The sequence below is a fragment of the Rattus norvegicus genome, chromosome 8 (genome assembly GCF_036323735.1).
Source record: "Rattus norvegicus strain BN/NHsdMcwi chromosome 8, GRCr8, whole genome shotgun sequence".
Taxonomy (NCBI): domain Eukaryota; kingdom Metazoa; phylum Chordata; class Mammalia; order Rodentia; family Muridae; genus Rattus; species Rattus norvegicus.
The window spans coordinates 13,198,103-13,223,821 of NC_086026.1; the positions used below are offsets into that span (position 1 = coordinate 13,198,103).

The 25,719-nt window shown below is 45.1% G+C and overlaps 2 protein-coding genes across 18 annotated transcripts in view; one reads left to right on the top strand and one right to left on the bottom strand.

The window, feature by feature from the left end:
- LOC102556477 (uncharacterized) overlaps nt 1-18,651 on the bottom strand; it is a 75,496-nt gene extending 56,845 nt beyond the window's left edge. For 5 of the 16 annotated variants that reach the window (XM_063266277.1, XM_063266271.1, XM_063266279.1 and 2 more), the window contains exons 1-4: nt 9,459-18,651; nt 5,969-6,053; nt 2,118-2,280; nt 796-932 (exon numbers count right to left, since the gene is read on the bottom strand). In XM_063266277.1, coding sequence (XP_063122347.1) covers nt 17,069-18,634 — 1,566 coding nt within the window. In that variant the 5' untranslated portion in view covers nt 18,635-18,651 and the 3' untranslated portion in view covers nt 796-932; nt 2,118-2,280; nt 5,969-6,053; nt 9,459-17,068. Of the gene's footprint in view, nt 1-795; nt 933-2,117; nt 2,281-5,968; nt 6,054-6,736; nt 8,679-9,381 lie in introns of those variants that run through there. The other 11 variants (XM_063266282.1, XM_063266274.1, XM_063266284.1 and 8 more) reach the window with 5 other exon arrangements.
- The window catches only part of Tmem123 (transmembrane protein 123), a 30,163-nt gene continuing 13,248 nt past the window's right edge, over nt 8,805-25,719 (top strand). Inside the window, exons 1-2 of one of the 2 annotated variants that reach the window (XM_063265682.1) lie at nt 8,805-9,022; nt 13,202-13,258. In XM_063265682.1, the coding sequence (XP_063121752.1) occupies nt 8,932-9,022; nt 13,202-13,258 (148 nt within the window). In that variant the 5' untranslated portion in view covers nt 8,805-8,931. The remainder of the gene's footprint in view (nt 9,023-13,201; nt 13,259-25,719) is intronic. The other variant, NM_001014205.2, reaches the window with a different exon arrangement.

Below are 25,719 nucleotides of genomic sequence, written 5' to 3' on the forward strand. Positions count from 1 at the left end.
GAGCCTGAGTCCCCATCTCTGGGGTTAATACTGTGTGGGAGGTAGGACAGAGGTCCAGTTCTACACTTCCTGGTGTTGCTCTACTAAGTTTTGAAATGGATTGTTGGAGTTGGCTGGAACAAAGCTGACTGCCCCACAAACTCCATTTCCCTGATGATATATTGGGTTCCCTTCAGTGTCTCTCTTTGATCTGCAGAAATTTGCCCAATGTTTTCCTCGTTTGCATTTTGGGCAGAGGCCAGGAGCAGGGAGATCAGATTGTTTTCTAATTGGTTCTCTGCAGCAATCTTTAGTATAATGTCCTGCCTTAGCACATTTAAAACACCCCCGTTTATTTTTTTTCTCTATTGGTGATGAATTCTTTAACAGTCTGTCCACTAAAGACTGCTGCCATAGCAAGACCCTGCTGATACGAGGGTCCAATGTCTGAACAGAGGTGGATGTAACCTGTCAAATCAGTCTTCTTTCATAGGGTCTGATAGCCGCCTGACAAGCTGGATTGGCACTTTCATAGGCTAATTGTTTTACATAATCAACACCTGCCTCTGCCCTTCCAAAAATGTGACCTGCAGTAGTCATGAGCCTGTGTACGAAATCTGCAAAAGGCTCATCCAGTCCCTGTTTCACCCCAGTAAGCGACGCTCCTGCATCCCCTTTAACAGGTAGTTTTCTCCAGGCCCTAGTGGCTGCTGCTTTAATTTGAGCGAATAGCCCAGGATCATATTGTATCTGAGCATCGTTAGTATCATAATTGCCTGATCCAGTCAGCATGTCAAAAGTCCACCCATTACCTACCTGGGCATTCCTTTCAACAGTCTCTCTACAATCTTCAAAAAATTCTGACTTCCAGAGAAGATAATCACCTCCGGGCAGAACAGTACAGACTAGTGTATTGCAGTCCCCAGGAGTGAGCCAGTTTTCAGCCACTGATTCTAAAAAGGCCAGAGTATAAGGAGTGGTAGCACCATATTGGGCAACAGCAGTTTTTAATTCTTTGATAATTTTAAATCTTTTTTTTTTAAGATTTATTTATTTTATTCATAGATGGTTGTGAGCCACCATGTGGTTGCTGGGAATTGAACTCAGGACCTCTGGAAGAGCAGTCGGTGCTCTTAACCTCTGAGCCATCTCTCCAGCCCTTTTATAATTTTAAAGTCATTTAAAATTTAAATTTAAATTTAAAGTGATATCTCCAAGGCTGTCCCTGTGCATCTTTTGGTACGAATTATCCAGACAGCTGTGGCGGGAGAGTTGTTTTTGCTTTTTAGTTTGTATCTGTCACAGACTCATCCCCTGTTTTTAATTTTTATAGTTTGTTAATCAAATATCGATAAAGTTCCTCTAACTTTATTTGTTCCTCAAGATAAGTGATTTTTTATTTCAACTCTTGCTTGAGGTCAACGACCGCCATTACAGTAGGCGCAGAGGCCCGATTATAAGGAGGTGGCAGAGAAAACGGCGGAAGCCAATTGGGCTTGTGGTATTTGGCTTCCTCATCTTCTAAGGAATCCGAATTCACTTTTGCTGATTTTGGGTCATTTTCATTGTCGAGGTCAGATAGATCTTTAAGAGGAGGACATTTTTTAGGTCTCACATCTGGCTTGAGTCTAATATCAGATTTTTCTCTTTTATTATCTTTTTTGTGAACCTTTTTTCTGTCCTCAGGCACCCCGTGTCCCCCTTGTGCACCCTCATCCTCACTTTCTAGGGAAATTAGGTCAATTTGCTCTTCTCCCTGTGTTTTGACCTTATCGGTCTTTGAGGAATCTTTTAGATTCTCCTCAGTTTGTGATATCGCGGCTATTACTGTTGGGCAAGTCTCCTTTTTATCTATTAATTCTTTAATTAGAGTACAATAAGAAAAAGCAGTCACAAGAGCCTTTGCAGGCCCAAAGGTGTATTAAAAGTCTTTAAGAGTATCTCTTATTCTATTCTATCTTTTAATATCGATAGTTCCCTCTTGAGGAAACCAAGGGCAAAGATCCTTAACAAAATCAAAACATTAAATAAATCATTGGGTTTTACCTTTACTCCCTGCATCTTTAATGCCTTTAACTGTCTCACATAGACCTCATGTTGGTTTAATGCTTGTCCCATAATCAGACTCTATCACTCACCTTCGTTTTGGCCACAGCAGGCTCCCACGGCGTTCGAAGAAATTTCTATATATAATGCCGGCCACATGAGTCTTCTTCCTCACGGAGACCCCTGTATCCAGGCCCCACACTTTGGGCACCAACTGTCCCAGCCCACGGGAATATCAATGGAGACCCTGGAGAGCTGAGTGGGATGGATGGGACAAGAGGCGGGAGAAATGGAGACAACACTATTCTGATCAATTCTCATTTAATCAAGCAAAAAGCACTTGCTTAGAAGCAAAAAAAAAAAAAATCACACAATACAAACTGGTAGTCAGGGTAACAATAAACATACGTCACATCAGAAACCATTGGCATAAGTTTTGATTTCCCAGAAACTTACCTACAATAAGTTTCAATATCCTAAAATCTCTAACTAACAATAGAGTAAAACTCATTCTTGTGTAGAAGCAAGCTAGCAGAAAGTCTCCAGTATTCTTGGCTGGTGGTAACCCCCACATGTGCTACTTGGAAACAAGGGCGCATGAAGCAGAAAATACCTAGCTCAGGCAAAGAAAGGCACAAGCAGGCCGGGTGGCCCCGGACAGACTTTCAACCAAAAGTCATCAAAAAAGATAAGGACACTTCATACTCATCAAAGGAAAAATCCACGAAGATGAACTCTCAATCCTAAATATCTATGCTCCAAATACAAGGGCACATACATTCATAAAAGAAACCTTACTAAAGCTCAAAGCACACATTGCACCTCACACAATAATAGTAGGAGATTTCAACACCCCACTCTCATCAATGGACAGATCATGGAAACAGAAATTAAACAGAGACATATAGAAACTAGCAGAAGTTATGAACCAATTGGATGTAACAGATATTTATAGAGCATTCTATCCTAAAACAAAAGGATATACCTTATTTTCAGCACCTCATGGAAACTTCTCCAAAACTGAGCAAATAATCGGTCACAAAACAGGCCTCAACAGATACAGGAAGATAGAAATAATGCCATGCATGCTATCAGATCATCACAGACTAAGGCTGGTCTTCAATAACAAAAATAACGACAGAAAGCCCACATATACATGAAAGTTGAACAATGCTCTACTCACTGATAACCTGGTCAAGGAAGAAATAAAGAAAGAAATTAAAGACTTCTTAGAATTTAATGAAAATGAAGGCCCAACATACCCAAACTTATGGGACACAAGGAAAGCTGTGCTAAGAGGAAAATTCATAGCTCTTAGTGCCTCCAAAAAGAAATAGGAGAGAGCATGCATCAGCAGCTTGACAGCTCACCTAAAAGCTCTAGGAATCAAATACACCCAAGAAGAATAGAAGGCAGGAAATAAAATCAAACTCAGGACTGAAATCAACCAAGTAGAAACAAAATGACTATACAAAGAATCAACAAAACCAGGAGCTAGTTCTTTGAGAAAATCAATAAGATAGATAAACCCTTAGTCAGACTAACCAGAGGTCACAGTCAGTGTATCCAAAAAATAAAATCAGAAATGAAAAGGGAGACCTAACAACAGAATCTGAGGAAATTTTAAAAAAAAATCATCAGATCCTACTACAAAAGACTATATTCAACAAAACAGGAAAATCTGGAGGAAATGGACAATTTTCTAGACAAATACCAGATACCAAAGTGAAATCAGGAACAGATAAACTATCCAAACAAACCCAAAACTCTTAAAGAAATAGAAGCAGTTATTAAAAGTCTCCCAACCAAAAAGAGCCCAGGTCCAGATGGGTTTAGTGCAGAATTCTATCAGACCTTCATAGAAGACCTCATACCAATACTACCCAAACTATTCCACAAAATTGAAACAGATGGAGCACTACTGAATTCCTTCTATGAAGCCACAATTACTCTTATACCTAAACCACACAAAGACCCAACAAAGAAAGAGAACTTCAGACCAATTTCCCTTATGAATATCAATGCAAAAATACTCAGTAAAATTCTCGCAAACCGAGTCCAAGAACACATCAAAACAATCATTCATCATGATCAAGTAGGCTTCATCCCAGGCATGCAGGGATGGTTTAATATAGGGAAAACCATCAACGTGATCCATTATATAAACAAACTCAAAGAACCACATGATCATTCCATTAGATGCTGAGAAAGCATTTGACAAAATTCAACACCCCTTCATGATAAAAGTCCTGGAAAGAATAGGAATTCAAGGCCCATCCCTAAACATAGTAAAAGCCATATACAGCAAACCAGTTGCTAACATTAAACTAAATGGAGAGAAACTTGAAGCAATCCCACTAAAATCAGGGACTAGACAAGGCTGCCCACTCTCTCCCTACTTATTCAATATAGTTCTTGAAGTTCTAGCCAGAGCAATCAGACAACAAAAGGAGATCAAGTGGATACAGATCGGAAAAGAAGAGGTCAAAATATCACTATTTGAAGATGATATGATAGTATACTTAAGTGACCCCAAAAGTCCCACCAGAGAACTACTAAGCCTGATAAACAACTTCAATAAAGTGGCTGGATATAAAATTAAATAAGTAACCTTCCTCTACTTAAAGGATAAACAGACTGAGAAGAAATTAGGGAAATGACATCCTTCACAATAGTCCCAAATAATTTAAAACACCTACGTGTGACTTTAACCAAGCAAGTGAAAGATCTGTATGACAAGAACTTCAAGCCTCTGAAGAAGGAAATTGAAGAAGAGCTCAGAAGATGGAAAGACCTCCCATGCTCATGGATTGGCAGGATTAATATAGTAAAAATGGCCATTTTATCAAAAGCAATCTACAGATTCAATGCAATCCCCATCAAAATTCCAACTCAATTCTTTATAGAGTTAGAAAGAGCAATTTGCAAATTCATCTGGAATAACAAAAAAATCCAGGTTAGCAAAAACTATCCTCAACTATAATATAAAATACCTACATGACAGACACTACCTCTCAAACTGTGAACCAAAGTACAGCTTCCTGCACGTTGCTTTCATTGAATACTTTGTCATGGTGATAAGACAAGCAATACAGAAAGTTTTGCTAAGAAAACATGAAGTCCTTGTAACATTTATAGAATCATCATGAAGCAGCCTCTGATGCTCCTGTGTGGAAAGCAACTCAAATCCAGTCCTTCATGAATATTTTATTGTTTACTCTTATTTAAATTTTTTATTTATGATTGTGGGTGGGTGTGCATATGCAGGACAGAGGACAACCTTGGAGACTTGGTTCTTTTCTTCCACTTTTTTTTTTTTTAAGATTTATTTATTGTATATGAGTACACTGTAGCTGTCTTCAGACACACCAGAAGAGGGCATCAGATCTCATTACAGATGGTTGTGAGCCACCATGTAGTTGCTGGGATTTGATCTCAGGACCTCAGGAAGAGCAGTCGGTGCTCTTAACCACTGAGCCATCTCTCCAGCCCCCTCCTTCCACATTTTTAATGAGGAATGTTGTTAATCATAATCTTGCATACTTGTACAAAAATTCATTAGAATTTGGAATTTCAGAAAAACAAAGATTCACTACTGTGTCGAATATATAATTTGAAAATAAAATAGCCTCTTTATTTTTAAATAAAACAAATTTATACCCAATAGCATGCTTATTGAAAGCAATGAAATATTTCATTTATTAAACATGTATCAAGAAACAAAGTATATGGATTCATTTTTGAGAATCTCCCATAAAAATATCCTGTTTCTGCATTTACTAATGATTAAAATACTAGACTTTAACGGTTATAAAATAAATTATAATGTAGGTAATGGAGACGAATTTACTAGGTTATTGTCTTAGTTAGGGTCTCATTGGAGCAAAGAGCCATGACCACAGCAAGTTTTATAAAGGAAAACATTTAATTGTGGCTGGCTTACAGTTTTAGAGGTTCAGTCCATCATGGTGGGAAGCATTGCAGCGAGCAGGCAGACGTTGGAGGAACCAAGAGTTCTCCATCTTGATCTGCAGGTAGCAGAAGGAAACTGTGAACCACACTAAGCATAGTTTGAACATACGTAACTTCACAGCCTGCCTGTATAGTGACACACTTCCTCCAACAAGGCTATATAGTCCAACAAAGCATGTGTCTTAATTATGCTACTTCCCTATGGCCAAGCATTCAAACAGGAGTCTATGAGGGCCATAACTCTTCAAATCACCAGTTTCCTTTCTACCTTCTTTAGACTAGAAACCAAGTCACTGTTTACATAGTATATGTGTGCTTGTATTCATGTGGAAGTCTATGTGCATGTGTGTGGAGGCCAGAAGTGAATGTTGGGTAGTTTCCCCTATCTAGTAGAGACTAGTTATTTTGAGGTAGTGTTCCGATGAACTAGAAACATTCCAACTGGCTAGCCAGCAAGGTGCAGGAACCACCTGTCTCTACTCCTGACACTAGGATTACAGGCATCTGACACATTTTTACATCAACGCTGGGGGTTTTGGATTTGGGTCCTCATGCTTGCACAGTAAACCCTTCACTGATTAAGCCACCTCTGTAAACCCAACCCACTTTAACCCCCTTCATTGGGATCCATTAGCATCTATCTTGCCACTAGATTATAAACACCATAAAGTTATGGACCATCATAAACTAAACATTCAATAAGTACTTTGTAAGCCATTTTCATAAGCAAAAGACTCACAGCATCTGTATTTAGCTGGGAGGAGGAGGATTAGGGCATAAAGAACTGCCCAGATGGTTGAAGATAAAATGTAAAGGGAGTCTGGAGAGATCCCTGGAAGCTGCACACAAGGAAAGATCAGTAGACACCCTGCACAAAACAAATGTCAACCTCTCAGTGGATGCCATGCAGCAAGCCAAGTGTCAACCTCTGTTTAAAAGAATGGTATTTATTTGAGAAGAGCATTGCAATGGGAATGTGTGTGTCATTGCACACTGGTACTACTTATAGAAGTTACAGCAAGAAGTTTCATTTTGGTAATTTTTGTTCGTTTGACTAGTTTGTGGAGTTAGGGTCTGATATAGTTCAGGCTGGCCTCAAACTTGCTAAAAAGCTGAAGATGCCCATGAATTCCCACTCCTCCCTCAGCATCCCAAATAACGGAGTTACAGGACCGTGCCTCCATTCCTGGCTAGTTTGGTTGAGACAGGGTATCACTATAGATCAGCTCAGCTTGGAACTTACTATATATCTCAGATTGACCTTTGACTTGCAGCAATCCTCCTGCCTCTGTCTCCTAAGTACTGGAATTATAGGTGTGTGCTGCTACACCAGCTAGGGGATTTTTTTTAAAGATATAAGGTTAGATTACATCAGTTCTTTTTAAACATTTCTCCTCCACCTGGGAAGTCAAAGGTAATGCAGCCACTGACTTGGTGTCTGCTAACGGTCCCTTGGTTTCACAGGCTGTTTTCTTACTGTTTCTTAACAGCAGGAGTGAACTCTTTCCTCGGACCTCTTTAATGAAGCGCTACTTTCACCTTTGAGAGCTCTGTTCTGGCTTAGCCACTTCTCCAACACCCCATCTCTTTAAATCACCACACCAAGCACTGGGTTTCAACCTCTGTAGTCGGCAAACATTCATTCTGTATGCAGAATGTTCCTTCCTATTCCAATTGGCTAGATTCTTCAGAAATAGAGCCACCAAATCCTAACATAAAGCTGTTTTTTTTTTTTTTTTAATACTTTTTTTTTTTCCGGAGCTGAGGACCGAACCCAGGGCCTTTGTGCTTGCTAGGCTAGCGCTCTACCACTGAGCTAAATCCCCAACCCCATAAAGCTGTTTTTTAAAGCCCATTTTAGATGCTGGTATTTTCAGGTTGGCTGATTGCAGCCTCATAAGTCTTGTAAATGCAGAGCAGGTGGCCTAATAAATCCAGGATTACCATATATCTATAACAGAGAAACTTTACTAGCAGTCAAAAAGTGTTTCTCATAACAAAGTTTTTGGCTTATCTTTGAAGTGCCCTGGATCAGGTGTGAGAGAGCTGCAAAACCCTGGGTCTGTTAAGTTTAGAGTTCTGAGTGGAATCAAAATGCAGTCTTTGGGAGCAGGCTTTATGGCTTACGAGGGATTTTGTCAAAAAATCTAGTTTACAGCAGGCTGTTTTTTGAGAAGGATCAGCGAACTCTAGAAGAGAGGGACCTAGGATATAGGTGCTAAGTTTCCAACTGGTCTGCAAACCGCACTGCCCCCTCTACAAGGTTTTCCATAGTTGTAGAAAAAAAAGTAGGCACAGTGGAGTAGGAAGATCAAAGATCGCGATGGTTACTTTGAAACTTGTTTGAGTCTGATCCTCCTACACTCCTCTGAGAGGCTGCCTCTGCAATCATTCAACTGTGACTCCCTCTCTTACTCTGCGCCGCACGCGCGCCAATCCCCACCCGAAAACTTCTATATAAAGCCTGTCTTCAGGACATCCTGATAGACGACTATCCCTCAAATGGCAGACATAGAACCACAGCGGTCTCTGCACTCAGTCCACACCACGCCATGCCCAAAGCCACGCCCTCATCCTCCCCTCCGAGAGCCCCGCCTCTTATCTGCTCCGTCGGACTGTTCTGAGAGCCCCGCCCCTCCCTCCCGATGCTCCTCCCCTTGCCCCGCCTCCATAAGCCACGCCCTCTCTCAGAACTCCTCTTCTCAGAGCCACTCCCCCTCTTGGTTCCACAGCTTTTCCCTGCCTCGTCTCTTGTGGGCCACGCCCCTCCTTACTTTGCGGACCACGCCCTGGCTCCGCCCCAGACCTCCTGGCCCTATCCCTATTTGGTCACTAGGGGGGACCGGCGGCGGCGGCTGCTGGGGAGCGGTACGGCGCGGAGGGCAGCTCTGGGCGCCGGGCTGTTGCTGCCGGCGCTCAGGGGCCCTGGAAACAATGGCGCTGTGCGCGCGGGCCGCGCTGCTTCTGGGCGCGCTGCAGGTGCTGGCGCTGCCCGGGGCCGTGGCGCAGGAGACCTATGCTCAGGGTAAGTCCGCAGGCGGAGAGGAAGCGCGCTGCGGCGGCCTGCCTCTCCACGTCCGGCGTCCGCGTGGAAAGTTCCACGCCTCTGCGGTAGACTCCGCGGGCGAAGGGGGAACTGAAGTTGGGGCGGGTGTCTCACTTGCCGGCGGGCCACCTGCGGAATGAGATTCCGGCCCTCCCCTGCTTGGGGGCGGCAGACCAGCGTGATGCGCAGAACGTGTTCACTTTCCCCGGGATGGCCCTTCCGCCGAAGACCCATGTTGGTCCTCAGCCTTTCCCTGGAGTTCTGTGGCCGGTAGCAAGATCTGTAGATTGAAATACGTCCGCTGACCGCCGCAGAAACAGGTCTGAGTTTTTACCCACACAGCTTCCTGCCGAAGGTACTCCCAGACCTTGGATCGGGGCCAGTTCGGCTAGGTGGGAACCTTGGGTGTATGCACCTTGTTCCCCTGCGCAGGTGATGCTTGTGCTCGGACCGTGGCCACTACCGCAGCGAGTCACCAGCGCAGCAGCCTTGAGGTCTCTGTGGTCCGGAGCCCACGACGTCATCATTAAGGTCATAACAAGATGATGTTAACAGCCTTACATGTTGGAGGTTTTGTTTCCCTTTGAGACCTTGACCTTTTGGACACTTTGAGAAGAACTCTGAGTTTGTGAAAATTCTATTGTCCCCTGTCACCTACTAGAATCCAGTCGCTAGAGAAATAGTAAACTAGGATAAGAAACTTTAAATGACTAAAGGCTTTGTGATTTTCAGTTCAGCCCTTCTGGGTTTTTTGTTTGTTTGTTTCTTTCTTTCTTTCTTTCTTTCTTTCTTTCTTTCTTTCTTTCTTTCTTTCTTTCTCAGTCTCTTCTGTGGATAACCAGTCAGTTTACTTTAGCAGATGACTTGGGCCCAACAGATGCTTTTGCTGGAATAATCCGGTGAATTAAACAACCCTATTTCTGTTTGTTGTGCTGAATTTCATTGTTTTGTTGAATCAGGCTCTCTTGTAACCCAGCAGCCCAACCATGCTTTGAACTCCCTATGTGGCTGAAGACAGCCTTGGTCTTCTGATATTCCTAACTCTACTTAAGGGATTATAGTGCCCCTTCATCTCGATTGGTTATGTTTTATGTTTGCTCTTTTGACTTGTACCTGTGACAAACTGGAATTGCAGACCTACTTCTGAGATCAGTTAAGGAAAGAATGGACAGTATAATTACGCTGAGACTCTGTCTTAGAGCAAATAGTAGACTTTATGGGAGGAGGCCGTCACCCTCCCCAGCTACTTGCCTTGTTTGTACAAATACATCTGATTTTTCCTCTCACTAGTTACTGGCTGAAGTGGAGTGCCCTTTTCTATCTTTTGCCCTCCGAACATGTTTTTTTGTTGTGACTGTTGCTGTTGGACTTTCTCACTATGTAGTGTTTATGAGTGTCTCACTAGAGAGGTTAGTGCTATTTAGAAAACCTGAAATGCTCTGACGCCCTGATTTCATAAACTAATAGAATCAATTAATTCAGTTCTGTAGAGATACCTTCAAACTGAGCTAAAAGGTGTTGTTACGGAGTGTCAGGACGAGGCCTCTGGCTAATCGAGCATTTCTTAAGGCCATCCTGAGCTACATAAAGGAGACAGTATCTCTAAAAATGTCAACAGCAAACCAAAAACCAAATAACTGTTGTAATCTTTGTGTGTGGCATGTAATTGGTACAGTTAGCATTACAATACATGGTGGTTTTTAAGTGTTCTGAAACATAACTAAAACCCCAGGTACATTTCCTGCCATTGTTCCCCACAACCACCACGATGCTAAATTGAGGTTTGTAAATCACCCTTGGAAACCTCACCAACCATATCCATTTTACAGCTGAGAAATCCGAGACTCCACGCAGTAAGCTAACTTAGAGTAAAACAAGAAATACACGTTTGGCTTCAGAGCAGAATCCAGTCTCAACCATTTCACATCACTGCCTGCCCGTATCAGCTGGTACCAGCTTTACTGCTTTCACCCCACAACACCGTCCAGGGTATTGTAGAAGAGAGAGAAGGGTGCCATGAACTTCTGGCTTTGTAAATTACTCTTCTGCTTGGCATGGTGGCAAACACCATTAATCCCAGAGACAATGCATGTTGGTCTCTGAGGGTCAGGCCAGTTTGGTCTACATAGTGAGTACCAGGACAGTCAGGGCTATATAGAGAATCTCTGTCTCAAAACACCAAAATAATACAATAAATAATGATTCCAGGCACATATCTTTAGTTCTAGCATTTGGGAGGCAGGCTGGGAGGCTGTTAGTATATTTTTTAATGGCAAGTGACAAATTCACTTTCAACAACCTTAGGGGAATGAAATAACTTTTATTAACTTGTAACTAAATGCGTGCAAGTGTCTGTTCAAACATTCAAATATTTTGCCGAGAAATCCTATCTTGGGAGTGACAGTAACTAAGGTCTGTGTGGCAGTCCAGACACAGGTCGACCATGCTATGGAGATGTACTGAGTATCATAGCAGTGGGACCCATTGCTTGCTAATAGGTTGCACCTTGACACCAGAAGAGGGAGGAATCAGGATGACATGGCTGAGGAAGGAGCAGCTGATGATGTAACACCAGGAAGATATGAGAGGAGGAGCATAGATCTGTACTGGCTTTGCAGTTAATCGACCCAGTCCACATCCAGGCTCGCTAAAGAGCTGAGTAGCTTTTTGTGGACCTCAGTTGGTGTTGCTGTAAAACAATGCTCCCGTCATAAAGTTACCAGGAGGCTAAGATGAAGGAAACCTCTGTCCATTAGCACCTAGTATTATTGGCCACAACTCGATACCTGCCAGATAGTTCCTTCTCATGCTGGACAATCATGTGAACCAGAGGGAAATACATGGCAAACAGATTTCACAGTTGCTAAAGATTTCAGTTATTATTGCTGACTTTTCTTTGCATTTTAGTTTCTTCTGTTTGTTTTGAGTGAGGGAGGTTGTTGGGAGTGAGTTATGTCAGAAACATAAATAACATCTTTGTGCCTCCTTACCCAGGGAGTGACTCAAAGTAGGGTCAGTCCTTGTGACAAGGAACAATAATAGTATTAATTGAGCTCCCTTCCCTTGTGGGTTGGAGTCTTTATAGATTCCAAAGTAAGCCACTGAAATGTTGCTTACCTGGTGCACAGTATTCTCTTAATTCCCCTGACCTACTGAAATATTAAGATACTAGCTTAAGGGGTTGGGGATTTAGCTCAGTGGTAGAGCGCTTGCCTAGGAAGCGCAAGGCCCTGGGTTCAGTCCCCAGCTCCGAAAAAAAGAACCAAAAAAAAAAAAAAAAAAAAAAAGATACTAGCTTAAAAATTAGATTTTCACTGAAAAATGAGAATTCTACAAATGTCGTCTCTCCACTGAGTGACACTAGGAGTGGTGGTGGTTTTAAGACCATGAGGCACACATGAACCAGGAGAGCCTTTCCAGAGTGGTCCATACAACCCAGAACGAGCTGATCACTTCTGCAGGCACCTTGACAAAGCTGTTGTCACCAAAAGGTAGCATGTGCAAGTTGCTACGGAAGCTTTCTGTGTTCTGTGTGAAAGGTCTAACAATGCCGCCTCAAACTGACAGCTCCAGGATGTTTCATAGCAACAGTAGTACAAGCAGAACTTCCTGTGGTATTACCTCCCCTCCCCCATACCCATACCACTGTCATCCGTAGGCCACGCCCATCTGTGGCTGCAAGTTCCCTCCCCCCCCCCCCCCCCCCCCCCCCGCATACCAGCTCCAGGCTCAGAGACTCACTGTATCTGGGGCTAGGGATGTATGTATGCATGCGGGATTCACATAAACTAAGTAGGCCTCTCAGTTTCTTCAAGCTCACAGTTCCTTTTTCAAAGCCCTGGTCCCTCCCACTGCAGCCCTGGAAGCAGGGACAGCCTGTCTGTAAGCATGTCCAATGGATGGCTCATCAACCTGGCAACTATGCCATGTGGGCCTGAACTCCTCCTCGGGTCCCCCATTGTACTGTCTTTCCAGTGGTGTGGCAACTCTTCATATCTTTCACACAAAGATGGTCAGACAGTTGGCTTCAAAATGTAGACCCCTTGGAGCCCTAAACCAATAAAGGTTTAGGGCTTTAAATAAAGGTCAGAGGGCTCCTGCTATGTACCAAGTTAAATCTTCAGTATACTTTAATAACGAATGTCTTTATCTTTGTAGGCTCTCCAAGTGGAAACCACTCTGTGCCTCTGCTGACTGCCAATGTTAATGTGACAGGTAAATTTGAAGGATTCGAGGTTTCCTTCTATCTACCGATAGCCATGCTACCCGGGGAAGTGTATTCAAGCTGACACAACCTCAGCCTCAGCTGGGATTCCCTCCTCCCAGATGACTAAAGCTTGTGTCAAATTGACAGAAAACAGTAAGCAGTACAAGCCATGTCTCAACCAAAACAAAACATACTGCTTTTTTAATACTGCAGGAAAAGTATTTTATATTCTGCATATGGCTTATGAATGTGTGACTGCAGGCCCTCTAGTGAGCAGAGTCCCTCAGCACTGTCCTGGCTTCCTCCGAATGCAGCTCTTTCCCATCACACTCCAACCTGCCAGCTTCAGTGAACAGTGGCCCTCGGCTCACTCAGTGTGGGACAAATGAGCCCCTTCTTGGGGCTGTGTACTCACAAGCTTGCAGGTTAAAGTTAATCATACTGCAAAGCAGGGCATCTTCTCAATGGCCTTGTCCTCCATGCCGACTTACTTAGAAACTGGAAGAGATTACATACATTCTGGTCTTACTCAGTACTTACCTGCATGTCTGTGATACACCATCACAATATGAGTGCACAGGACACAAAGTGAGCTACATCTTGACTCCCTCAAGTATTTTGTGTTTAATATTCTCACAGCAGAACATAGGCGAGATAAAATTACTGACTCACCCCTAAGTTTGCAGTGCCTGCCATTATGAGGATTCACATTATTGTTAATTTCTTCATTTAACCACGCCATATAACACAGCTTAGGCCTGCCTCAAGTTCTCTGCATGATGCAGGCTGGTCTTGAACCTGCAGTCCTCCTGGCTCAGGCTGGTGACTCTGAGCACCTACCCCGTCATGGAGCTGACATATTTTAGAGGGAAGGAAGGTCTGTGCGTTTGTGCGTGTGTGTGTGTGTGTCTGTGTGTCTGTGTGTGTGCATGTGAGCGTGTGAGCGTGTGTGTGCGAGTGCGTGTGTGTGTGTATGTGCGTGTGTGCGTGTGTGTGTCTGTGTGTGTGCGTGTATGTGTGTGTGTGCGTGTATGTGTGTGTGTGCGTGTATGTGTGTGTGCGAGTGCGTGTGTGTGTGTATGTGCGTGTGTGCGTGTGTGTGTCTGTGTGTGTGCTCGAGTGCGTGTGTGTGTCTGTGTGTGCATGTGCACGTGTGTGCGTGCGTGTGTGTGTGTGTGTGCGTGTGTGTGTATGTGTGTGTGCGTGTGTGTGTATGTGTGTGTGTGCGTGTATGTGTGTGTGTGCGTGTATGTGTGTGTGTGTGTGTGTGTGTGTGTGTGTGTATTACTGTAGGAGATGGCTCATCAGCTAGGAGCTTCTGTTCTCATCAGTGGAGAACCTGAGCTCAGTTCCCAGCCCCCACATCAGAGGGCTCACATACAGGCACACGTGCACATAATTATAACTAAAATGATCTCATTAAAAACCTAAAACAGTAGAGCTTTAAAAGGTGCGGGGGAGTTACAAAGATGGGCTTGATTGAGCATTTCCCTAACTTCCATGAAGAGCCAGTCCACACTAAACCTGTTCAGTTCTTCATGCTGTTATTCACGCATGTGCGTGTGTTCGTTCGCTGGCGCCTGAAGATTGCTGGTAATGTGTGATGTCCATAGATTCCTCCTCACAGATTGTGGAGTGGAGTAATCACACTCTGTTATACCCACTTAGTGAGCAGATGTATTTTTAGATAACCCACTTGGCTTGGTGCTATTTCAGGCACAAGGCATTTACTAAATAAAACAGATCTGTGTTTGCAGTCATGAATGTTCCATCAAGAGATGGGATGGGAGTATAAGGAAGTGAGGATTACAGATGACTTTGGATGGTGATAAGAGGTGAACAGGTTAAAATACATACATACAGACATACATACAAACATACATACAGACATACAGACATACATAGGTCATGGGCATAAGACATAGGTTGTGCAGTAGAGGCCTACAGCACTGCTTCGGGTGCTCCTGTGTGGGTTGACCTGTATAAAGTGGGATAGTTTAAGCTGACTTGAAGACTGGAGAGAGCCAGCCCTACCCATGCCAGAGGAAGGAATGTTCCAGGAAGGAGAAATCACTGGTATGGGCACCGTGTTGCTGGTGCTCTTGAGACTGGAGTGAACCCCTTCTCCCAAGATCAGCAGTGACCACCTGCACAGGAGCCAGGGAAACCAAATGATGACATAGTAGCTGTCAAAAACATAGGTGGCCAGAAGCAGGGGTCCTGGCCACTCTGTTAATTCTTCAGACAAGTGAGTACTCTTTTTTTTCGTAATGTCTTTGAGTGAGTCTCGCCCACTGTACTCTTCATCTTCAACAGCTAGAGTGATGTCACCAGCCTGGCTTTGTTTCCGTATCTGTAATACACTAAAGTTGTGATCAGGAGCCCCATGTGCTTATGACTCAGCCAGGGTTGGTTGCTGTATGGTACTGTGGAATGCACAGCAACACTTTCGGCTTTTGTAACTGGGATTCTTTTCGTTGCTGTTGCTGGTTTATCTGTGACTTTTCCCCCTTTTTGGTTATAAAGGTAATTCAGGGTTCGTGTGGAAAATTTGTGATGTATAGTAAATAGTTAACATCATTGCTTGAGGGTTTTATTTTTTTGTTTTGTTTTTTTTATTTTGTGTGCGTGTGCACATGTGTGGTGGTCAGATGACACCTCCTAGAGTGAGTTCTCTCTGTCCACCCTGTGGGTCCTGGGGATGGAACTCAGGCTGTCAGGATTAGTAGCAAGTATCTTTACCAGCCAAACCATCTTGTCAGTCCAGTAACAATGTTTCATTCTTGAATATTGCTAAAAGAATAAATGTGTGAGTTAGGACATGGCTTAGACATTCCACAGTGGGCGAAAACATGTTATACACAGTAAATGTGTACACAATTTTAAAAGTACTCGATTTTGGTTAGTTTTGGGTTTCTTTGGGGTATTTTGTTTTTGTTTTTATGTGTGTTTTTGGGTTTTTCTTGTTGTTTTTCCCAGCTGAAATTCATGAGCACAGTGTTTGAAACATGGGGACTAGAAAACTTTATGACTGTACTTATAATATACTTCTCCCGTGTGTGGTCCATTGTCCTCCTCCTTCCTTTCTCCCTCCCTCCTCCTTTCCCTCCCTTCCTTTCTATATTTTTTTTTAAACAAGAGAAGCAAAATAGCTATCAGAGAAGAACAATAGTACAGTTCGCAGTGGGCTGCGTAGTCAGGATGAACAGTAGGCCACATGAGCGAGAGAACGATCACTGTGTGAGGCTTCTTTTCCGGAGTTTAAGAGCCGGAGACTGCTCACCAGGGGAATAAATTTTTTTTGTACAATATAGTCTGATCACAGATTCCCCTTCTAACTCTTACCAGATAATGTATTTTATGATTTTTGCTTTGAATGGAGTTCCCTTTCTACTTTGCCAAGAAAGGGAGAGAGGTGAGGAAGGAAAGGGAAAAAGAGAGAATAAAAGGAAAAAAAGAAAGCGAATAAGGTGTGTTTCTGCTCAGAGACTGGCCTGAGGGCTCTGAGAACTAGTTCGGCTGCTTGCTGTCTCCACCAGCTTTTTGTGTCTACCCACAGTGTGTAGTTCATGTTGTTGGTTCACTATGGGTGATATGGACTCTCTCTGAGTCTTTCCTCTTAGCTGGACAGCACAGGGTAGGTGGGGTGCTGTATAAAGTCCCTGGCACCCAACACCGAAAAAGTTACAACCCAAGTGGTTCTGTTCCTCTTCCTCCTTCTCCAGACTCTCCCTGCTCCCCTGCCTCAAGGCCTTTCCCCAGACTGTTCTTGGTACTTAAGGTCCTGTCCTCTCCTGTCTCTGCCTGCTGGTCACCTGTCAGTCACACTGAGCGCTGAACACTGAATGCGCAACTCCACTCCTCGGTGAGCAGTCCTTGATCTCACGTGTGTGTGTGCGTGTGCGTGTGTGTGTGTGTTTGTGTGTGCACGTGTGCGTGTGTGTGTGCGTGCGTGCGTGTGCATGTGTGTGTGCGTGTGTTTGTGTGTACGTGCATGTGTGTGCGCGTGCGTGCGTGTGTGTTTGTGTGTGCGTGTGTGTGCGGGTGCGTGCATGTGCGTGCGTGTGTGTGCGTGTGTGTGTGCGTGTGTTTGTGTGTGCGTGCATGTGTGTGCGTGTGTGTGTTTGTGTGTGCGTGTGTGTGTGCGTGCGTGCGTGTGCATGTGTGTGCGTGTGTTTGTGTGTGCGTGCATGTGTGTGCGCGTGCGTGCGTGTGTGTGTTTGTGTGTGCGTGTGTGTGCGGGTGCGTGCATGTGCGTGCGTGTGTGTGCGCGTGCGTGTGTGTGTGTGCGTGTGTTTGTGTGTGCGTGCATGTGTGTGCGTGTGTGTGTTTGTGTGTGCGTGTGTGTGTGCGTGCGTGCGTGTGCATGTGTGTGCGTGTGTTTGTGTGTGCGTGCATGTGTGTGCGCGTGCGTGCGTGTGTGTGTTTGTGTGTGCGTGTGTGTGCGGGTGCGTGCATGTGCATGCGTGTGTGTGCGCGTGCGTGTGTATGTGTGCGTGTGTGTGTGTGTGTGCATGTGTGTGTGCGTGCATGTGTGTGCGTGCATGTGTGTGCGTGTGTGTGCGTGTGTGTGTTTGTGTGTGCGTGTGTGCGTGCGTGCGTGCGTGTGCATGTGTGTGCGTGTGTTTGTGTGTGCGTGCATGTGTGTGCGTGTGTGTGCGTGTGTGTGTTTGTGTGTGCGTGTGTGTGTACGTGCGTGCGTGTGCATGTGTGTGTGCGTGTGTTTGTGTGTGCGTGCGTGTGTGTGCGTGTGTGTGCGGGTGCGTGCATGTGCGTGCGTGTGTGTGCGTGTGTGTGCATGTGTGTGTGCGTGTGTTTGTGTGTGCATGCATGTGTGTGCGTGCATGTGTGTGCGCGTGCGTGCGTGTGTGTGTTTGTGTGTGCGTGTGTGTGCGGGTGCGTGCATGTGCGTGCGTGTGTGTGCGCGTGCGTGTGTGCGTGTGTGTGCGTGTGTGTGCATGTGTGTGTGCGTGCATGTGTGTGCATGCATGTGTGTGCGTGTGTGTGTTTGTGTGTGCGTGTGTGTGTGCGTGCGTGCGTGTGCATGTGTGTGTGCGTGTGTTTGTGTGTGCGTGCGTGTGTGTGCGTGTGTGTGTTTGTGTGTGCGTGTGTGTGTGCGTGCGTGCGTGTGCATGTGTGTGTGCGGGTGCGTGCATGTGCGTGCGTGTGTGTGCGTGTGTGTGCATGTGTGTGTGCGTGTGTTTGTGTGTGCATGCATGTGTGTGCGTGCATGTGTGTGCGTGTGTGTGCGTGTGTGTGTTTGTGTGTGCGTGTGTGTGTGCGTGCGTGCGTGTGCATGTGTGTGTGCGTGTGTTTGTGTGCGTGCATGTGTGTGCGCGTGCGTGTGTGTGTTTGTGTGTGCGTGTGTGTGCGGGTGCGTGCATGTGTGTGTGCGTGCATGTGTGTGCGTGTGTGTTTGTGTGTGCATGTGTGTGTGCGTGTGTTTGTGTGCGTGCATGTGTGTGCGCGTGCGTGCGTGTGTGTGTTTGTGTGTGCATGTGTGTGCGGGTGCGTGCATGTGCGTGCGTGTGTGTGTGCGTGTGTGTGTTTGTGTGTGCGTGTGTGTGCATGCGTGCATGTGTGTGCGTGCGTGTGGGTGCATGCGTGCGTGTGTGTTTGTGTGTGTGTGCGTGCATGTACGTGTGTGAGTGCGTGCGTGCGTGCGTGTGTGGGTGCGCCCCAGTGACTCACCAAGCTACATTTACTTGATGCTTCCTATCACTCTAACTATAAAGAGTGCCTGAAGGGGCTGTGCTGATTTCAGTCACCATCTTAGCCCAGGGCCCAGGGCAGGACCTGGCACACGTCACTGTTGGAACAGTGAGCAATGAGCAAGTGTTTTGCATTGAGGACGGCAGTAATGTGCGGACTACTCCAGCCCTGGGTGCCAGGAGTCACCTAGGTGCAGTCAGTGACCATGGGAGTTGCCACAATTAGATTCTGTGTAGAAGCAACCTTGACTCTTGCCTCTTGCCCAGGTCAGCCTGTGTCCTGCTTTATTCTGGGTAAGACTTCTCCAGCGGATGCTGACACCGGCAGCTTCCTGTCAGGATAACATCTCTGCTCAGTGTTTATCTGTGAGAACATAGAAAAGGCTGGTCCCAAGGCTTCCTACCTGGACAGAGACTTGCTGAAGTAGATTGTGTTGATTACAATTCAACAGAAGCCACAGAAAGACTCCGAGGTGGGCAGTCCCACAATTTGGTTGACGTTTCATAGAGCAGGGTTCATGATTAGGAACCTGTTGACTGAGTACAAATGGCTCTGAAGCCCTCGCAGTGGTGGGAGGCACTCAGATGCACAAGCTCTCAGCTGAGGGGTTGGGTGTAGCAGCTGGTATTCTGAGTTCGAATGTTTCGTTATTGCGGTCAGTGACCGGACACTTAACCCCGCACCCACCTGTATTTAGAGACTTTGGAAGGGAGAAGTTAACATGGACCACTGGCCAGTCAGAACAGACCAGAGAGCCCAGGGGGCGGAGCCGTGTGAGGAAGAAGAAAGAAGTGGACTACAGAAAAGAGAGGCTCCCTCTTACTGTGCCTCCTAGTCTATGAGAGATACAAGTGACGGGGTGGTGACACTTTGAAGATAGGCAGTTTACTTTGCCACTGAAAAGGGTTCACATGCACCAGAGGCTCCCGAGCCCTGGAAGGAATCCGGCAGTTGGCTTACCTATCACCTTTGACTTTAACATACACTTTACAACTTGCTGCAGTCTTTTACTTCTTTGCATGTGGGTGTGTCTATGGGTCAGTGTCTCTTGGCGTTTGTGTGCCTGTGTGTCTGTGTATCTGGCACATGCAAGCAGTTACCACGGAAGCCAGAAGAGGTACAGGTGTGAGCCACTCTGAGATTTAGGAACGTGGGTCCTCTAAAGAGCAGTAAGCACTTGTCTTAGTCACTGTTCTATCGCTGTGGAGAGACAGCATGACCAAGGCAACTCATAGAAGAAAGTATTTAAGAAGAGGCTTTTGTAGTCCATTATTATCACAGCAAAGGTATGGCAGTAATCAGCTGTGGTGCTGGAGACGGAGCTGAGAGCTACACAATGATCCGAAAGCTGAGATCCATGCCAAGCCAGGGGTAAGCTTTTGAAGCCTCTAAGCCCGCCCCCAGTGACACACTTCTTTCAGCAAAGCCATGCCCCCTAGTCCTTCTTAAATAGTGCCACTGTCTGATGACTGTGCATTCTAATGTATGAGCATTGGAGGCCATTTTTATTCAAACCACCTGAGCACTCTTGACTCCAGAGCCTTCTCTCCAGCCTATATTATGTCCCTATCTTCATGTCTTGTGTCCTGTGTCCTTCCTGCCGCCCCCAGCAGGGTGGCATTTCCTCTTCAGGGGCCTTTAGTTACCTGCTCAGAACCAGCATGGCAGTATTAGGTAGCAGAATGAAGAAAGTACAATTGCTGGTATTTGGCAAGTGAGGGATGTTTTCTTGCCAGATTCTAGACCATGTTATGGTAATGGCCACTGCATAGAAGGCTGCTTACAGCAGAGCAGACGCCCCACCGCAGCGGCCTGGCAGCAGTAACAGCAGCTAGGCCATTGCTGGGATGGATATTGTGATTTACTGCTTAACCTTGTTTAACGTCATAGTCTTTCCATTAGCTGTCAAGAGAGAACACTCTCCAGGGAAATCCAACTTTGCTGAAGTTTCCGAACTGAAACATGAGACGTTACAGAGAATAGCAGGGGTCCCGTCATAACTAACTCCATTTAAGTCAGCTTAATACACGTGTCCTCAGCACCTGTTCCTGGATTAGCCATGAAACTTGATGAAACATCAAAGCTAACCTTTGCAAAGTTAGTTCACCCCCATTAGTCCTTTTATGCCAGTGTAAAAAGAGAGAGGGGAAGAAAGAAAATGAATATGAAATTGAATCATTTCCGATTTGTTCCAAAGTAGACAGGAATTAAAACTTTGCCCTTTGCAAGACTCCTGTGAAGGTATTCATGTTGATTTTTGTGTGCTTTATAAATATACGTGAAGGCTTTTCAAAACCATAGCCCTGCTGTCATCTTTATTCAAGTTGTATTTTAGATGGCTCTCCAGTCATTGCTTTTTGGATGACATTTCATAAACATCCTTTGGAAAAAAAAGTCGGCATCCCGTTAGCCACTGAACCATCTCCGGAGCGCTGCTGTCTGGTGAGGTTCCGGGGCAACCAGCACGCGTCTTAGTGCCAACTCTCTTTCCGTCCACCTCATCTCAGCAGCGACAGTATCAACATTTACAGCAGCATCTTAGTTTTAATTATCTGTTTACACCCACGTGCAGATTCCCATGGAGGCCAGAAGGGAGCCCTGGTCCCTTCATGCTGGAGTTGTAGGTGCTTGTGAGCCACCCCAGCAGGTGCTCTGAACCAAATGCAGTCTTCTGCACGAGCAGGAACGGTTGGTTTGAGTTTGGTTTGTTTCCCTTTTCTTTTTATTTTTTTTCAAGGTCTGTCCATTTTTCATAATTGTGGTCTCTTGTGGTCCACCTTACTGTAGCCTGGAGGAGCTGGGGCTGCTCCCCACCACGCCTGGCCTTGACACCAAACTCTTTAGAGTCCTCGTGTGTGTGTGTGTGTGTGTGTGTGTGTGTGTGTGTGTGTGTGTGTGTGTAAGCAGGTGCCGGTCAGTCCCAGTTTCGGCCTTATGTCACATACTACGTGATCCCTAGTCCATTTGTGTCATAGGATGGTCACACCGTTCTCCTTTGTCTGCAGTACAGTGCTTGTGTCCGTCAGTGGGTAGGCAGTAAGGCCTTTGCACTTTGTGGTGACCGTGAGTAGCTGGAGTAAGTAGACATGCAGATACTCATCAGCACACACGCTTCCTCCTCTGCATGGAGACCCAGGCACAAGGGAGCTGCCTGATGCTGACCAGGAAATGTTCAAGTGTTGACTGATGTCAGTCATAGAGACCTACTGATGTTTGCCTTTGATGTCTGGGAGCTACAGTGTTGAGTTACGTGCATTCTGAACCGTTACTTCTTGCTGGACTGAATCCCCTAGCATTGTGTAACAGTCATATTTATTTGGACTGCTTTTGTTGTAACACGTATTTTATCTACGAGGCCACTCCTTTAGGTTCCATTTTCATGGGATGTTGTCTTCCAACCTTTTACTTCCAGTTTGTGTGTGCCCAAACAGCTGAACTTACTAGTTTATTATAAAAACTGTATAGTTTGATATAGACTTGGGATTCTGCCCAAATTTAGTCACAGTCTTTTAATTGGAGGATTTAATGCATTTACATGCAAGGTTACTACTGCTAGGTAGAATCTGAGTCTAGCTATTTCACAACCGTTTGTCTAGTTTTGTGGTACCCTTCCTTGTACAGCCTTTGTGGCTGAGTGACTCGCACTGTGCTTGGCGCCTTGTTTACTACTTTCAATTTTAACCGCTGGTCTTGATTTGTGTTTCTCTTTTCCGCGAAGCTTGAAAGAAATAAACCTTGATTAGAAATAGCTGTTTCAAAACGAATCCACTGATTTCCTTAGCACTTAGGGACAGGAGTAGCTGCTCACTGGTGTGGCAGTGGGAACTGTCACCAACGATCTTCCTCAGCTGACATCTTGCTGGGAAGAGCATTATTTTAGACATGCCACAGGCTCTCTTTGTCATGCTTTTCTAGTTTAAGAAAAGAAAGGCTTTCCATGTTACATAGCAGCAAAACACAGCACAATGTGGGTACTGTAAACTTCCCTCTCTCATAGTGTAGAATCAACGTAGTTCTTGTAATTCCTTAACAGAATGGAAAACTGAAGGTTATTTTGAACCATTGTAGAGCATTTGTTTAGTGTATAGGAGGCCCAGAGTTCTAACCTGGCACTGCAAATAAAATTAAACAGATAGATGAATTAATAAATAAAACAATTATTATGTATATCATGAACTCTTTAGTATAGAATAGTTCCAGTGAAGAAATTGATTCTAGATGCATTTCTATTGTAATTTGAGTTACATTTCTTCTGAGTTCTTGTGCTCATCCTCCCCAATGCTGGGCTTACAGGCCTTTGCCTCCAACACCTCACCAATCCTATAAGGGATCAGTTTTTCCACACAGGAGCCTTTGGTGTTAGGGGTTGTCTTAGTTAGGGTTTTATTACTGTGAAGAAACAGTTCAACCTCGGCAGCCCTAATAAAGGACAACATTTAATTGGAGCTGGCTTACAGTTCAGAGGTTTAATTCATTATCATCATGGTGGGGCGGGAGCATGGCAGCATGTAGGCAGATATGGTGCTGGAGAAGCATAGAGTTCTGCATTTGGATCTGCAGGCCACAGGAAGAGACAATGAGTTTGAACATCTGAAACTTCAAAGCCCACCCCCAGTGACACATTTCCTCCAAGGCCACATCTCCTAATAGTGCCACTACCTATGGGCTATGGGGGCCATTTTTATTCAGACTACCACATCCACTCCCTGGCCCCCGTATGCTTGTAACCATATTATAATAGAGAAATGTATTTGGTTCGACTTCAGTTCTCATTATCCATCAGTCGCAATCCTGTTTAGAAGTCCAAAGTCTCTTTGAAGACTCACGGCAATGACTTAAAATCAAAATGAAGAAGCAGATGAGATATTTCTAACAGAATGGCACAGGAGAGAGATTGCCATCCCAAACGGGAAGAAAGGGGGCACAGTGAGGAAATACTAGACCAATGCAAGCCTGAAAGCCAGCTGGGCACACTCCATAGTCTACCACCACGTCTGAATGTGAGCGCTCTTCAGATCGCCAGCTCCGTTTAATTTTGTGGACGGCAGCACATTTAGTTCTCTCGAGCCATTTCCACTCCTTACTCGCAGCTTTTCTCAGCCATCGATGTGGCGTCTCAGGCATCGGGAGATCTCTGAGGCGGTCTCTGCTCACCTTCACACAGTGGCCTTTCAAGGCTTCCTTGCAGGGACACCCCTGACATGCCTAGCCTCAGCCATGTTCCTTCCTATGTCAGGAGATTCTACAACCCCTTTCTCTTATCCTGATTCTAAAGCCAGAACACGTGGCCAAAGCTGCCGAGTTCTCCTGCTGAAGCCGTAGCAAGGCCTTCTCTTTCAAATGCATCTCCTGCTCTGTTTTCAGTGGTCTCCTCCATTGCCCAAGCTTGGCTGTCCTGGAACTTGCTCTGGAGACCCAGGCTGGCCTTGAACTCTGAAATCCACCTCCTGCCTCCCCAGTGCTGGGATTAAATCCTAAACTTTCCTCTAACTCCTTTTCGCTGGCCGGAAGTTTAGCTGGGTCACCACCCTTTATTCCCTTTAGCTTCATGCTTGTGTTCTGTATTTTTCCTTTCTGAGCTTGCTCCTTTTCTTTATAGATATGCATAAAAATGGCCACTAATAACTACACCACACAGTCAGTCTTGGGCTGTTTCGAAATCACTTCTACTAAAGCTGTTAATCCATAAGTCTTCAATTTAACCTCAGGCAGATTTTTTTGGGCGAAGACCAGAAAACAGACACATTCTTCTCCAAATAAAATATTTTCTCCAAATAGTATGTGGTTTACATACTAAAATTCCTTTCTGAAACCTCTTTAGCCAGGCCCCACATTTCAAATCACCCCCACTGCCACTGTCAGTATGACCCATTAAGGCCCACTTAAAAGCATTCAGCTGCTTCTCTAACCCAAAGTCCACATTGTAGCATCAGGAAGCATAGTCCGCCCTGTTCCAGCAACACCCAGGTCCTGATACCAACTTACATCTTAGTGTTCTCTTGCTGTGAAGAGACACTGTGACCCCAGGAATCTTGCAAAGAAAAACATTTCATTGGGCTGGTTTACAGTTCAGAGGTCCATTATTGTCATGTTGGGGAACATGGTAGCAGGGCTTCAGACATGTTGCTAGAGAGGTAGCTAAGAGTTCTACATCTGGATCAGCAGGCAGCAGGAAGAGACTGTGAAGCCACTAGGTCTGGCTTGAGCTTCTGAAGCTTCAGAGCACTCCCCTACCCCACCCCCACCAGTGACTTACTTCCTTCAGCAAAGCCACATCTCTTAATGGTGCCACTCCCCATGGGCCTGTGGGTGTTGCTTTTTAACAAAATCTCAATGGTTCTGTTTTACCAATGAGAGCTGGATTACAGCTACAGAAAGTCTATAGCTTACAGAGGCACAGAAAGCACCCAGCCGACCTTCCTCCTCAGGTCTCATCCCAGAAGCAATGCCCCTCTCTCTTGCTGTTGCAAAAAACCTCCTCCAAACTGAATGTCCCTCCTTTCTACTTCCTGTGTGTCTCTACCATCCTCTGGATTCCCCCCTACTCTCTATGGTTTTTAATGATAGTATGTTATTCCTGTCAACTGGTTACTTGCTCTGCCTCCTGACCTGTGGTTGACTTTATTTAATCCTGTTCATAATAATCAAGCAGAGAACTCTTGGATTAAAGGTGTGTGCTAAGACTGAGCCACACCACAACTAGAAACATTATTTTCCAGTAAATAACACAGTCTCAGGGTTCACAGTATGATCAAAT